At 47.8% G+C, this 13,606-nt stretch overlaps 1 protein-coding gene across 5 annotated transcripts in view; it reads left to right on the plus strand.

The window, feature by feature from the left end:
* Positions 1-13,606, plus strand: part of POU2F3 (POU class 2 homeobox 3) — a 94,004-nt gene that overhangs the window by 12,326 nt on the left and 68,072 nt on the right. For 3 of the 5 annotated variants that reach the window (XM_053596125.1, XM_053596126.1, XM_053596127.1), the window contains one exon: positions 3,394-3,462. In XM_053596125.1, coding sequence (XP_053452100.1) covers positions 3,394-3,462 — 69 coding nt within the window. Of the gene's footprint in view, positions 1-960; positions 1,659-1,825; positions 3,463-13,606 lie in introns of those variants that run through there. The other 2 variants (XM_053596128.1, XM_053596129.1) reach the window with 2 other exon arrangements.

Here is a 13,606-nt window from a genome sequence, read left to right on the forward strand (position 1 = left end):
TGGGAATGACGGGTCCCTTGCTAGAAGCGCCCCCCATCAGCAGGTATGTGAGGGAGGACCCAAAAGTCCCTTCCAAGACGTGAACATGGACACTAGGAGAGAAAGGGGTGGGGCCTCTTCTTTCCCAGAGTAGCCTGGACCCCAGAGGTCCGAGACACGTGGACACTCAGCCTGCAGCCCAGGGGAGGTGCCTCTGATGCTTTCCTCGGCGGTTCACAGATATTTAGAGAGGGGCTGCGCCTGGTCATGCCAAGGCCAAAAGCCCAAGGAGGCCAAGGCCAGCTTCAGGGTATGATGGTGCCAAGTGAGGAAGATGGTCTGCATCTGGTGTGTGAGCTCTTACACAGAGCAGCTGAGCCTCCCCAGGGAAGGGAGTGATGGCAAGGAACCTACTCAGTCGCTGGCTGAGATAAGAACCCAGAGAAGCCTGGCCCCACCCACACCTCTCTTGTTCACCCCCCCACCCCGGCAAGTGCTGTTGGACAGGTGAAGGGTTACAGCGTCTCGGCAAGTTTCGGTGTTGGCCCATTTTTAGGCTGAGACCCAAGAGCTCATCCCACCCATCAGTCTCAGCCTCCTACCCAACAGGAACAGGTTCTCACTATCTTAGCATCCTATAGGACTCGAGAAGAAGTTTTACAGGTCATCTCACCCTGCCCCTCCAGGTCAGCTCAAACCCCTGTCCAATCCTAACGTGCCACCATAATGCAATGGGTACATCAAATGGGTAGGTGTCATGGCACAGTGGGGGATCTTGGACTCATTCAAAATTTACTTTTAGAGATGACTGCGACTAAATTTTAAGCTAATTTTTTTTTTTTTTTTGGCCGGGGCAGGGTATGAACCTGCCACCTCCAGCATATGGGACCGGCGCCCTACTGCTTGAGCCACAGGCGCCGCCCAATTTTAAGCTAATTTAAAAGACAAATGAGATAGCTTCTGGAGGTATTTTAAAGGTGATGTAGGAAATGGGTGTTGGAGGAGAGTTTGGGTTCTAGGCATAAAGTTCCTTTCAGCTAAAGATTTGCCTTCTTAATTGTCAGCAGTTTAAAATAAGTTGATTCAGAGCCTGATCATCATCCCAGCATCACCACCTCTTAAAAACTTTTTCTGTCCCCATGAACACTTTTCCTATGAAATCAGAATTTGGAGAATGTTAATGGCTTCCCAGGTAAAGGACAAATTGCAATGGGGCTGAGACAGAAAACCAAAGCTATTCCTTATGATGGAGGAAGGGGTTAAAGGAGGGGCATGTGAAGGGAGCAGGAAGGGAAGGGGACCAGTATCTAAGCCTAAGTGTTTAATTAGTTCATTTATTAGGTGCTTACTTTGTGCTAGGAACTGTGCCAGGCAGTTTTTGTTTAGTATTTAATGTAGTCCTCACAACAACCCTGGTAAGTATATACCTTTATGCCCATTTTTTAGTAAGAAAATTTAAATTCATATTCAAATATGTAGCTGAGAACCCCCAGCTGGTTAGTGATGGCACTGAGATTAAATCCAGGTTTGTCTGATGTCAAAACCCATTCTCTGAATTCCAGCACTAGTGAAGCAGGTTAAAGCCACCAGTCGGGGAGAACTTCCTTGGACCTTCCCTGCAGTCTGGCAGCCTCTGACTTCTTTTTCTCAGCACTGTTGAAGAACCCCTGTGGCCAAGTGTGAGTGGAGCAGATCTGTGTTAGAAAATGCCCAGCTCCTGATGAAGGACTTCATGGGTGGGACCAAGGGGAGCCCATTGGAACAGAAGGCCAGCCGTGGCACAGACCTTTGCAAATGTGTCCAGGGGTGGCCCACACTGCCACTTTCTGGCAGACTATCCAGAAAGTTCGAAACTGCAGCAGGAAGGACTGAGGTTAGGCTCAAGAGATGCTTTCCTAAATGCAATGGGAGGCGTGGCAGGATATGGTTGCAGGGTCTCCCCTAGAGCTCAGTAACCACACAGTGCAGGTGGATTGTCTGGGGAGGGCCTCGCAGACCTCCAAGTATTTACAGAAGTGTCTTCTTTCAATTTGGCCCATCTCAAAAAATTTCTTAAACCACCGTGATTCCTAAGGTTGTCTTACATACTTCCTCTTCTTCTAAGTCTTTGGACCACCTCCCTTACCCCTGTTGTGCTTGGCACTGCAGCCACTATACCCCAGAGAAGTAAATCTCTGCCAGAGCCACATACGTCATTGCCTTAAAACAAACCACCACGACCAACAACAACAACAAAACCCAAACCAAAAACATTTTCTTGCCCCCTTTCCTGGGGCAGAGGAGGTCCACCCAGTACCTCATCCTGATCATCTGCAGATCTCTGGTGTCTAGACTGCCAACTGCCTGATTACCTGATGCAAATTAAGACTGCCTGCTTGACTGGGATTGGCTGGGGAGCCGAGAATGCAAATTGACTTTATCTGGTTAGAAAGAGTTAAAGTGCTGCCCCAGAGAAGGGGAGGGGGTGGAAAGGGGTCAACACAATTTGAATAAAATATTCTTCTGTCTTTAACACTTCAGTCTTTGGGTGATTTAATAAGGAGAGAAGCTGAGAGAGAGTGAGTTCAAAGTTGCCTCTTTCCTTCCTTCTGCTGACCCCAGAGGAGACGGGGGTCTAGGTGGTAGCAGCTGTCTGTTAAGGGTAAATGTTTAATTTATTAAAATGAAGCAGGGCAGAGAGGCCAGAGCAGCTGCACTTGGGGCTTGAGAGTTGGGCCTGGAGTAGGTAAGCTCTTTCTTGGCACTGACCCACTGCCATCCCTTTCTCACGGAGCAAGTTGAAGGAGTAGAAGAGAAGGTAAGGGTCCCCAAAAGATAGGATCTTCAAGGAGGAACATGGGAGTTAGGGTTTGATCTACAGCCAGTGGGCTGACCTCTGAGAACCAGACAGAGAGCTGAGGCAGGAACTGGGGGAGACAAGTAAAAAGGGCAAGCCTTGGTTTAGGGGTACTCTTGCCTGCCGGGCTGGGGTTATCATGAGACATAGAGCTGGGGAGGAAAGGACGGGGTAATTCTTAGGCTAGCTTAAAAAAAAATAATAAATTCCCAAACCTGAAAGGAAATGAGGATTGGGAATGAGAAGTGTCTCCCTCCACCCCTCCCCTTGCTAAATTTTTACCAGTTAAATCCTGGGGACAGAAGCGAGTGGCAATGAATGATGCAAAGGATGAGAGACCCTGCAGTGGCCCTGGAGAAAGGGGGAAAGAAAGGCTAGGAGAGGTGGCGAGCACGGGAGGAGGGGTGGGCTCCCCTGCTTATGAATATTCTAATGGTTGTATGTTCGGGAATCAGGAATTTGAAAGTCTGATGGTTGTTGTAATTACACATTCATCTTTGCTGTTTCGTTAAAGCCTCATATGTCATAGCAAGAAAAATTGTGACCTGTTATTAAAATCAGTTGTGTTTTCCCTGCAGATATCAAGATGAGTGGGGATGTAGCGGATTCCACGGATGCTCGCAGCACTCTCAACCAGGTGGAACCAGGTAAGGCAGGGTCTTCTTTTCTGGAAAATGGAACAGGAAAGCAGGGGATTAAGAGAGAGTCATTGGAAATTGTTGAACAACGTGGTATCTCTTCTTGCTTGGTCTTTCACCCACAGTCCGGTTGTCACAGAACTGGGTATTAGAAACTAAAGGAATTCCCTGGAGACATGGGATGTGACCCCGGATCTTTGAACAGTAGATATTAGTCTACAGAAAGACAAAACCTCTGGAACTAAGGAAAAGGCCAGATCCTAAAAGCAAAAACAAAACCCAAAAAAAGTTCAAGGTCAGTCATATTCCCAGCTTCTCTGGACAGGACAGATGCAGAGCCTGTCTTTAGTAGATAGGGGGACCAGGGCCTTTGAGCCCCAGGTATTTCAACTGTCCCACTCCAGGAACTAACCAAAGAGGACTGTGTGCAAAGGTTCCCCTTCCAAACAAAGTGCATGTGGGTGCTATGCAGGCTCAGAGGAGAAGGCTTGGTGCCTGGAGATGACTTCGCTTTGTAAAGGAGAGAAAGAGGACAGAAATAATAGAGAAGAAAGTTTCATAGCTCTTTGTTTTTAACCTCCATAGTTCAAGCCTTGCTTTGAAAGCTCCATATAATTAAAAAGAACTTAAAGGAAGATGAGTATAAATTGTAACACCACCAAATAACTTTAATAGCATCCCAACTAGTCCTCAATTAGTCTTTCATCTGGATCATTAGAGACATAGAAATTAGAAGTGGAAAAGAATCGATGTCCCCCAGAGCTAAAATCTTTTTTCAAGTTTTCTAGTGCAGTCTGGTTCTATACTTTCTTTCTTTTTTTTTTTTTTTTTTTTGAGATAGAGTCTTGCTTTGCCCCCCAGGCTGGAGTGCACTACTGAGATTATACCTCACCATAATATGGAACTCCTGGGCTCAAATAAGCCTCCTGCCTCAGCCTCCCAAAGTGCTGGGATTATAGGCAAGAGCCACCAGCTAGTTCCATTCTTGAAGCTAAAACACTCAGGATCAGGAACAAGATAATTGGGGGTCTCGGGAGGGAAGGCGTCGGCAGAATGCATTTACTACAAACTTTTCTGCTTCCCAATTTCATATTGAAATGGCATCTATGCTCACAGCAATATACGTGCATAGAGCTATAGTCTTGAAATTCTGCTTTGTGTACAGAGACAGCCGGACTGTGGGGAGCGTGGGCCAGTTACACTTGCGTTTCAGTTGATTTATTAGTTGAGTATGTTTTATTAAGGGCCTGTGGAGGGGGGTACCTGTCCTTCCCAGCTGAGAAGAAAATTCCTTTTAATTTTGAAAACCCGAGCAAGACTTTACCATTAGTTCAGCCACAGAGAGATGGGCACAGTCCCTGTGCTGACATTCTTCCCCAGAGAAAAATTAGAGTCCAGGAGCCATGATACAAAGTGGGGTTGCCCTTTCCTAGAAGCAGGCTGGCTAGTGCACACTCTGTTCACCTGGGCTCTATTGCCCCGGGTGTGGGGGACACAGCTAAGAGAGTGTCCATGAGGGAAGAAGACCATGCTTAGCCAGTTTGCTCTGGTGCTCTCGTTAGTTACCATGAGCAAGTCAGGGTAATAGTGTTGGGAGTGAGCGTAAGCCAGGAAACAAAGGGAGTTCAGACCTTGGTGAGGCTTAGGAAGACAGTCTGTTGTTGTAGACAGTCTGAGCAAATTCTGGCCTCCTATCGGGGGACTCCATAAGCTATGTACAGAGTAGGTTAAGGGAAAAAAGATGCAGACATAGTATCTGTCTTACCCAGGATTACTACCAGTTCAATACCTGACCTTACACCAACCACTTTGTTTCCTAGAAGGCAGGAACAGATGACCTTTGAAAAGTATAGATTTAGAATCAAACACACCTGAGAAGTTGGGCATGGTGTATTCTTAGCACTCTGGGAGGCTAAGGCTGATGAATTGTTTGAGCTTGGGAGTTCAAGACCAGCCTGAGCAAGAGCAAGACCGCATCTCTACTAAAAATAGAAAAATTAGCCAGGTGTGGTGGCAGGCACCCATAGTCCCAGCTACTACTCGGGAGGCTGAGGCAAGAGGATGACTTGAGCCAAGAGTTTGAGGTTATTGTGAGCTACAATGCCACAATACTCTACCCAAGGTGATAGAGTAAGACTTTGTTTCAAAAAACAAACAACTGATCTGGGTTAAAATTCATAGCTCTATCCACCTGAAAATTTATCCTTATCCCTTTTGTAAAGGAAGAAAATGATTGCCCAACTTAGAGGGTGGGTTAAGAGTTACTTGAGCTGATGTCAAAAGCCCTTAACACAGTGCTTGGCACATGGTAACTGTGATCATCATTATCCCTAATGGCATCATTCGAATTCTGTGATTCTTTAATGTATAGAATGGCCATCACTTCAAGCACTTCTGGACCACAGGTAGCTGGGGAAGGTTCCCCTTCACTCAGGCCAAGAGTGTCAGCCCTGGAGACTGGTTTTGTCCCCTTTGCCTTTCAGGAAAGGATTTTTTTTTTTTTAGACTTTAATCTTTTACAGGACACTGCAAGATATGAAATTCCACATAGAAATAAGAAACCCTTTCAGAGGATAGGCTCCATATAGTATGTATGTACAGTTTGGAACTGTTCAAGTATAGTCTTTGTGGGTGGAAACGGTGCTACCTGGGACTTCATGCTGTCTGGCTCTTCATCACCACTAGGTCTTTCTCTTTGGGGCTCTGTAGCTGGTAGCATCAATACTTAGGTGATCCTCAAATTACTGCGTTTTTAAGGGCAAGAAAAAAGAAGTAGCTAATTAAAGTAACCAAACTTCCTGGAAAGTCGTTCTGACTCATTTTTTTTTTACAGAGGAAAGCTCATTATGAGTCACAGTGGTTACCAAGTTAGTTAAATGGCTTCCTTTGGATTGTTAAAAGACAGATTTGTCTTCCCAGCAGCAGCTACATTAAGAGGTGGTTTGTCTCTGGGTTTTAAAGGAACTATACAAAGGTGACTTAGAAAGCCCCAGCTCCCTGAGAGCACCCTCTGTGCTGTATGAAATCCCCAAGGGGAACAAGGGATGGGTACTGGGGAAGGGAAGTGAATTTCCCCATCCACGCTAGCTAGGAAGGCAAGGAGGGCATTCTCGCCCAGACACAGACTTCCTGGCTTGTGCAGACCTGGCCGGCAGCTCATCCTTCCCTTGCTGTGGTCTGCAAGGAAGCTGAGGCACGGAGGATAGACTGCCCAAAACCTCGGTGTCCTATTGGCAGCACCAGGGACAAGACAAGGCTCAGGGCCCTTGTCCACTGCTCTTCCACACTCTGGCTTCTAGGACTCACGCCAAACTCCTTCCAGATTTCTGAACTATCAGCTATTCTCTCTTCCCTATCTCCCTACTTGTTGGTAATTTTCCTCCACTCCTAAGGCTGACAGGTTTTTTCTCCTCTTAATTAAGTGGTGGAAGAGAATATAGCCTTACCCACATTTAAAAAGCCCCCAGCAGCTCTGTAACTGACAAGTCCCACATGGCAATGTAGCCAAGCCTACAACTGCTCACCACTCAGTCAGATGGTAGCTGCAGTCCCAAGGGAGGAACAATGGGAGGCTCAGGAGGAAGGCAGGGAAGAGCTGTAACATTTACTCGGGCTCCTCCCCACCACCAGGCACTTGTAGGCAACTTTATATCCATCATCTCATTTAACTCTGACAGTAAGCTTATGAGATACAGACATTATTATCCCCATTTTTACTGATTAGGAAATTGGGGCTCAGAGTGAAAGATGAACTTGCCTCAGTCACACAGCTTGTAATCAGGAATAATCATACTCAGGCCTAACTCCATCAGCTTTTTTTTTTTTTTTTTTTATAGAGGTAGAGTGCAGTGGCTCAGAGCAACCTTCAACTCCTGGGCATTCCATCAGGTTTTATCTTGGGTCTGCCGTTAACTCCCTGCGTATTACTTTGGCAAGTGTTTCCCCACGTGGACCTTACTCTTCCCATAAAGGGGAGGTTTGGACTAGATAATCTCTAAAGGCTGGATTTTAAAGAATGTGTATGCAGTTCCGCTTTTCAAAAGTCCCCATCTGTTTCCACATCTTGCACTTTTGTGTAGACTTCCTCAGTGCCCAGCCTGCAAGCGCAGGCGTGCATGTGAAATCTCTCTTTCCCTTCCCCTCTTACCTCCCCTCCCTCCCCCACTTCCTTCGCCCCTCCCTCCTTCCCCCTCTTCCCTTCTCCATCCCCCTCCACCCCTTTCCCCTGGCTCCTCCCCATTCCATTTTTTCCAGTTTCCCTTTCAGTCCTCTTTCCTCCAACATTTCTAGCTGTCTCGCTCTGTTTGGGCTCCAGTCCTCTTCTCTGACCCAGTGTAACTAGCTAGGTAGTCATATAACCAGTATCTATGGAGGACCACTTTGTATTAGAACCTGAGCTCAGAAAGGAGAAGAAAGAGTCCCTTCTCTCCAGGGGCTTGCCTTTGATGTGGTTGCATAGATAACAGTGACTACTTGTATGTGTAAGGCTCCCTCGGTGCCTTTGGCCTTTACAGTGACTGTATCAGAGTAGGTGTTATTATCCCACTTTGCAGATGAGGAAATTGAGGTGGATGATGAAAATGTTCAGTGCTCTTCCCTAGGTCCCATACTTAGCAAATGATGACACTAAGCCTGAGTCTTTCTAGTGACTTCCTACCTAAAGACGGTGGTGGGAAGATGCGGGTCAACTTGGAGAACCAGGGACAGAGGACACCTGAGTGGCAGCATGGGGGCAGATGCCAAAATTATGGGGAATGGGCAGTGCCCGTGGCTCAGTGAATAGGGCGCCAGCCCTATATGCCGAGGGTGGCGGGTTCAAACCCAGCCCCGGCCAAACTGCAACAAAAAAATAGCCAGGTGTTGTGGCGGGCACCTGTAGTCACAGCTGCTCGGGAGACTGAGACAAGAGAATCGCGTAAGCCCAAGAGTTAGAGGTTGCTGTGAGCCATGTGACGCCATGGCACTCTACCCGAGGGCGGTACAGTGAGACTCTGTCTCTACAAAAAAAAAATATATATATGGGGAATGATGGAGAGGGGCTGGAGGGGAGCTAGGTTCCCCATAGGTAGACTGGTCTAATCCCAGAAGCAGATGCCCTGTCTGGGGGCAAAACATGCTGGACAGAGAGGTCAGCAATTCTCTTATGGTCCCAGAGAAAAAATGGGACCCTACTAAGTCCCCAAGAAACAAGCTGAAAATTACAACTAAGGGCTGAGGTTCTTCTAGGAAGGAGCAGGCTTATAGAGATGAGTGTGGTTTTCTGTCCAAATATTTTTTTGTAGAGACAGAGTCTCACTTTATCGCCCTGTGTGCCATGACGTCACACAGCTCACAGCAACCTCCAACTCCTGCGTTTAGGTAATTCCCTTGTCTCAGCCTCCCAAGTAGCTGAGACTACAGGCGCCTGCCACAACTCCCGGCTATTGTTTTTTTTTTTTTTTTTTTTTGGCCAGGGCTGGGTTTGAACCCACCACCTCCAGCATATGGGACCAGCGCCCTACTCCTTGAGCCACAGGCGCCGCCCCCGGCTATTGTTTTATTATTATTAAATCATAGCTGTGTACATTAATGCAATCATGGGCACCATACACTGGTTTTAAATACAATGTGACATATTTTCATCACACTGATTAACATAGCAATGTTAATAGTTATTGTGTTAAGACATTTATATTCTACATTTAGTAAGTTTCACATGTACCCTTGTAAGATGCACCATAGGTGTGGTCCCACCAATTACCCTCCCTCCACCCATCCTCACCCCTCCCCTCCCTTCTCTTTCCCCCTTCCCCCTATTCTTAGGTTATAACATTAGTTTCATAGTAGGGATGAGTACATTGGATACTTTTTCTTCCATTCCTGAGATACTTTACTAAGAAGAATATGTTCCAGCTCCATCCATGTAAACATGAAAGAGGTAAAGTCTCCATCTTTCTTTAAGGCTGCATAATAGTCCATGGTGTACATATGCCACAATTTATTCTGTCCAAATATTAATAAAACTATTCTTTTTTTTTTTTTTTTGTAGAGACAGAGTCTCACTTTATGGCCCTCGGTAGAGTGCTGTGGCCTCACACAGCTCACAGCAACCTCCAACTCCTGGGCTTAAGCGATTCTCTTGCCTCAGCCTCCCGAGTAGCTGGGACTACAGGCGCCCGCCACAACGCCCGGCTATTTTTTGGTTGCAGTTTGGCCGGGGCCGGGCTTGAACCCGCCACCCTCGGTATATGGGGCTGGCGCCCTACCGACTGAGCCACAGGCGCCACCCAATAAAACTATTCTTTAAATGGCAACAAGGACAAGAGGAATCTAGGAAGTACTTGACAACTGTTCCTAATTGAGGCACTTAAGTAAGCCTGAGTACACACACACCCCTCCCTCTACGATTAAATGACAGAGCCCGTGGGAAAACACTCACTACCCAGCAGAAGGTTGACACTTACTGAAAGCATTCAGGGGACACAGGAGATCCGGGACAAGTCCCCTTGCACCTGGGACTTGAGTTTCTTTATCATAATAGGGAGAAGAGGGAGCTATGGGAGTAAAATGAAGGGATAAGCTACATTGTCTTTAGGGTCTGTGCCTTAATTTGCACCTGCTGTATTCCTTACCTCTCTGGAAGTAAAGGATGACACCACAGGCCTCCAGATACCAAGGCAGAACTGATATGAATTCCTAAGGATGTAAGAATGCGGAGAAGAGGCCGGGCATGGTGGCTCACGTCTATAATTCTAGCATTTATTCTGGGAGGCCGAGGTGGGAGTACAGCTTGAATTCAAAAGTTTGAGATCAACCTGAGTGAGAGTGAGACCCCATCTCTACTAAAAATAGAAAAATTAGCCAGGCATTGCAACGGGTGCCTGTAGTCCCAGCTACTTGGGAGGCTGAAGCAGGAGGATTGCTTGAGCCCAGGAGTTTGAGGTTGCTGTGAGCAAGGCTGATGTCAGGGCGTTCTAGCTTGGAGCATCAGGTCTAAAAAGAAGAAGATGAAGAAAGAAAAATGAAAAAAGAAAAGGTGTATCACCCACACCTCTCTCTTCTTTAGAGCAGTGTTTTTCTGCTTTTTTTATCTCATGGCACTCTTGAGCCTATAGTTAAACTTCTGTGGCACACTTAAATTACGTTGATCAAAAAAAAGAGTGAGAAAATGGAATAGACTTGCTGTGCTTTGAACTTCTTTCAAAAATAATTTAATTAGTGATCTTTTAAATTTTTTGTGGCACATCTAACATCTTTTCATGGCACCCTGGTTGAACATCAATGCTGTAGACACATTTCAAAACCATTTCTGGATGGGCAGCGCCTGTGGCTCAATGGAGTAGGGCGCCGGCCCCATATGCTGGAGGTGGCGGGTTGAAACCCAGCCCCGGCCAAAAACTGCAAAAAAACATTCCTGGAAAACTAAATTTGCTATTCTTTTTTTTTGTGATTTTTGGCCGGGGCTGGGTTTGAACCTGCCACCTCCGGCATATGGGACCGGCGCCCTACAACTTGAGACACAGGCACCGCCCTAAATTTGCTATTCTTAAGAGATTTTTCCTCATCTAGTTGCCATCTCTGAGAAAAGCCAACCCCACAATTTCTCATGGTTACCTATTCTCATAGGACACTGTCCTCCGTGCCTGAAAGTCCCCCGTCTGTCACCTAAGAACCTCGTGCTGCTGTGTTAGGGTAGTGCCTCTTGTTCTGGCCTTCTCCAACCTTCTCCCATTGCACCTCGTTTCTGCCTTTGTGACCAGGGAAACTAGAAGCTACTGATTCACTACCCAGGCCTCACACTGGGGCGCATGTGCAGGTAGAATGGCTCCTGGTGCCAGGAATTGTCTGTCTGCCCCACTGCACGCAGGGCACCCACCGTAACAAATCAGACAGCCTCCACCGCAGCTCACGCCTGTACAGTGACAGCACTGCAGATGCTGTCTCGGCTACAGAGTCCCAGCCCACACCACAGAGTAGGCAGGGAAGGGTCATACTACTTAGGTGAGCCTTAAGTCGCCAACCCAGTCCTGACTGATGCCATTCTCTTTTCATCCTGGAGACCTCATTAAGGATATGGCTCTCTCAGCCCCCGCTGCCAACTCTGTAGCCACCAAAAGGACATGGGCTTCCTTTCTTTCCAACATAAGAGGGTATAAGCATGAGGGAGCCTGGGGCAGAAGGCACCCACCCATGAGCCATCCTTTATGGTCCGGAGCTCCTCTTAGTTTAGCAATGGTCCTTCCTTACAGCACTGTTTCTCAACCAACGAGAGGGTGGAAGACTGTTTGAGCTCCAATCCTCTTCTCTTCATAACTAGCTAGGTAGTAACATAACCAGCATCTATGGAAGACTGCTTTGTCCAGTCCTTCTGTGCTTGACAGTACAAGCTTGGACCTTTAACAGCACCTGATTCAACAGGAAGATCCCTCTGCTAGAGTGCTTAGACGTGCTATTAATATACCTGGTCTTGAACCTTAATAAACAGTACACAGACTAGCCTTGGTTGTTGGACTTCACCTTGAGCTGTACGCGGTAGAGGAGTGTGCATTGTGTATAAGGATGCCCCTTTGCTTTGTTATCCTGTGAACAGTGGATACATCTGACCCTGGGTACATCTTCCTATGACCTCCTTCACAATTCCCCCACTCCTGTTCTGGAAATGGTAGGGGGTGATGATGGGTGTCTCTGCAGGAGAAGGGATCTCAATTCATCCTTTGCCAGCAGGGGCAGAATGGTTAACCCCCCCCCCCCCCACACACACACACACTGTAGCCTGGGAGGCTGCGTGTGAGCAGTGTCCAGAGACTCAGCCCTGCACTAAGGCAAGTTTCCCCACCCCCAAGCTGGGAGTAATTGATTCTGGTCTCTTGGGTTCACTCTTCTCCTCAAAAAACAATTAGGGCAATGAACACCTGATGTGGAAAAGTGCTGAACAAGTGGAAAAGGAATTGTAAAAGAAATGTGTGACCAAATTAGGATAAGTCTTAGGGGCTTGAAGAGCAGCCAGAAGGCAGACAACTGAACTACAGTTACCATCTGTCCTGCCCCATCCCCAGCACACGGTCAGGCAGGGGAGGAGGAGTGCACCCACAGGAAGTTTTCCTTCCTCGGGGAGGGTTGCCAGGAGGGGCAGGGAAATGGGAAGCTGGAGTTTGGGGCCAGCATTTGCTAGTGGATCTCCAGAAGGGCTTGCCTAGGACAACCCACCCCTAGAAACTGTCACGGAGTGGAAGAGAGAAGGGGGTGAGGGAGAGGCTCAGCTCCCCTTTCATCCCTACTCCCCACAGACTCTGTTTTGGAGGAAAGGGACAGAGTCCCAGGGAAACTTGAAAGAGAAGTTGCATGAGGTCATTGGGCTGGGGCTACCTTCCCCCCTCATCAGAGCCTAAGGGTCTGACTGGAGGGACAGGACAGGGTAGGGGTTACAGCATGATCAGAGCCCTCAAAAGTGGTTAAATTTCATTTCTAGGGATTTCAGCCACCAACAGTTCGAAGTTCCCACCAGGGTTCTCTGCAGACTAGTGGGCTCAGACTGGTGGGCTCTCTGGTGGGCCCTCTTGGGTAACAGCAGGGGCCTGGGAGACTCTAGGAGGGCAGGCCCTCCTGCCAAGCCAGGAGCATGGGAAACAGCTGCAGGCATCTCCTAAAAGCACCAGTGCTGTTGTTGACTCAAAAAATAATAGGTGTTCATTTGCATGGCATTTTACATACAAGTTCCACGCAGCCTTTCATCTCTCCTTCCACTGGCACTGCTGAAGCCCCCCAGGTCTCGTCTCTTCTGCAGCCACTTCTGGGGGCTTCGTTGCAACCCCCAGACTCCAGATCTTCCCTGCCACCTATCCTTGTCTTAATCCAGCTGGAAAAACCAGCGACTGGCTGGTTTGGGCCAGGTGTCCCACTGGACACCTCAACTGGGGACACCTGGCTTGCCTTAGCAGGGGCTATGCCCACCCCCACCACCAACCCTGGGTGCTCTGTCTGGCTAGGAAAAGGAATGAAAAATCGAAGCCAGGGAGCCCAGAGAGGTGCTGGGAAGAGAGGAAACTGGGTGGTTGCTATGACGATGGAGTCTTGGTGCCCAATTTGCATAGGGTGCTGATTTCCATACTGCAGGGTGAATTTCCATATTCCAGCCTCAAAGCCTGGTGGGGTGGGGAGAGGGAGAGGGGAGAGG

This window comes from Nycticebus coucang, chromosome 6, assembly GCF_027406575.1.
Source record: "Nycticebus coucang isolate mNycCou1 chromosome 6, mNycCou1.pri, whole genome shotgun sequence".
Lineage (NCBI taxonomy): Eukaryota > Metazoa > Chordata > Mammalia > Primates > Lorisidae > Nycticebus > Nycticebus coucang.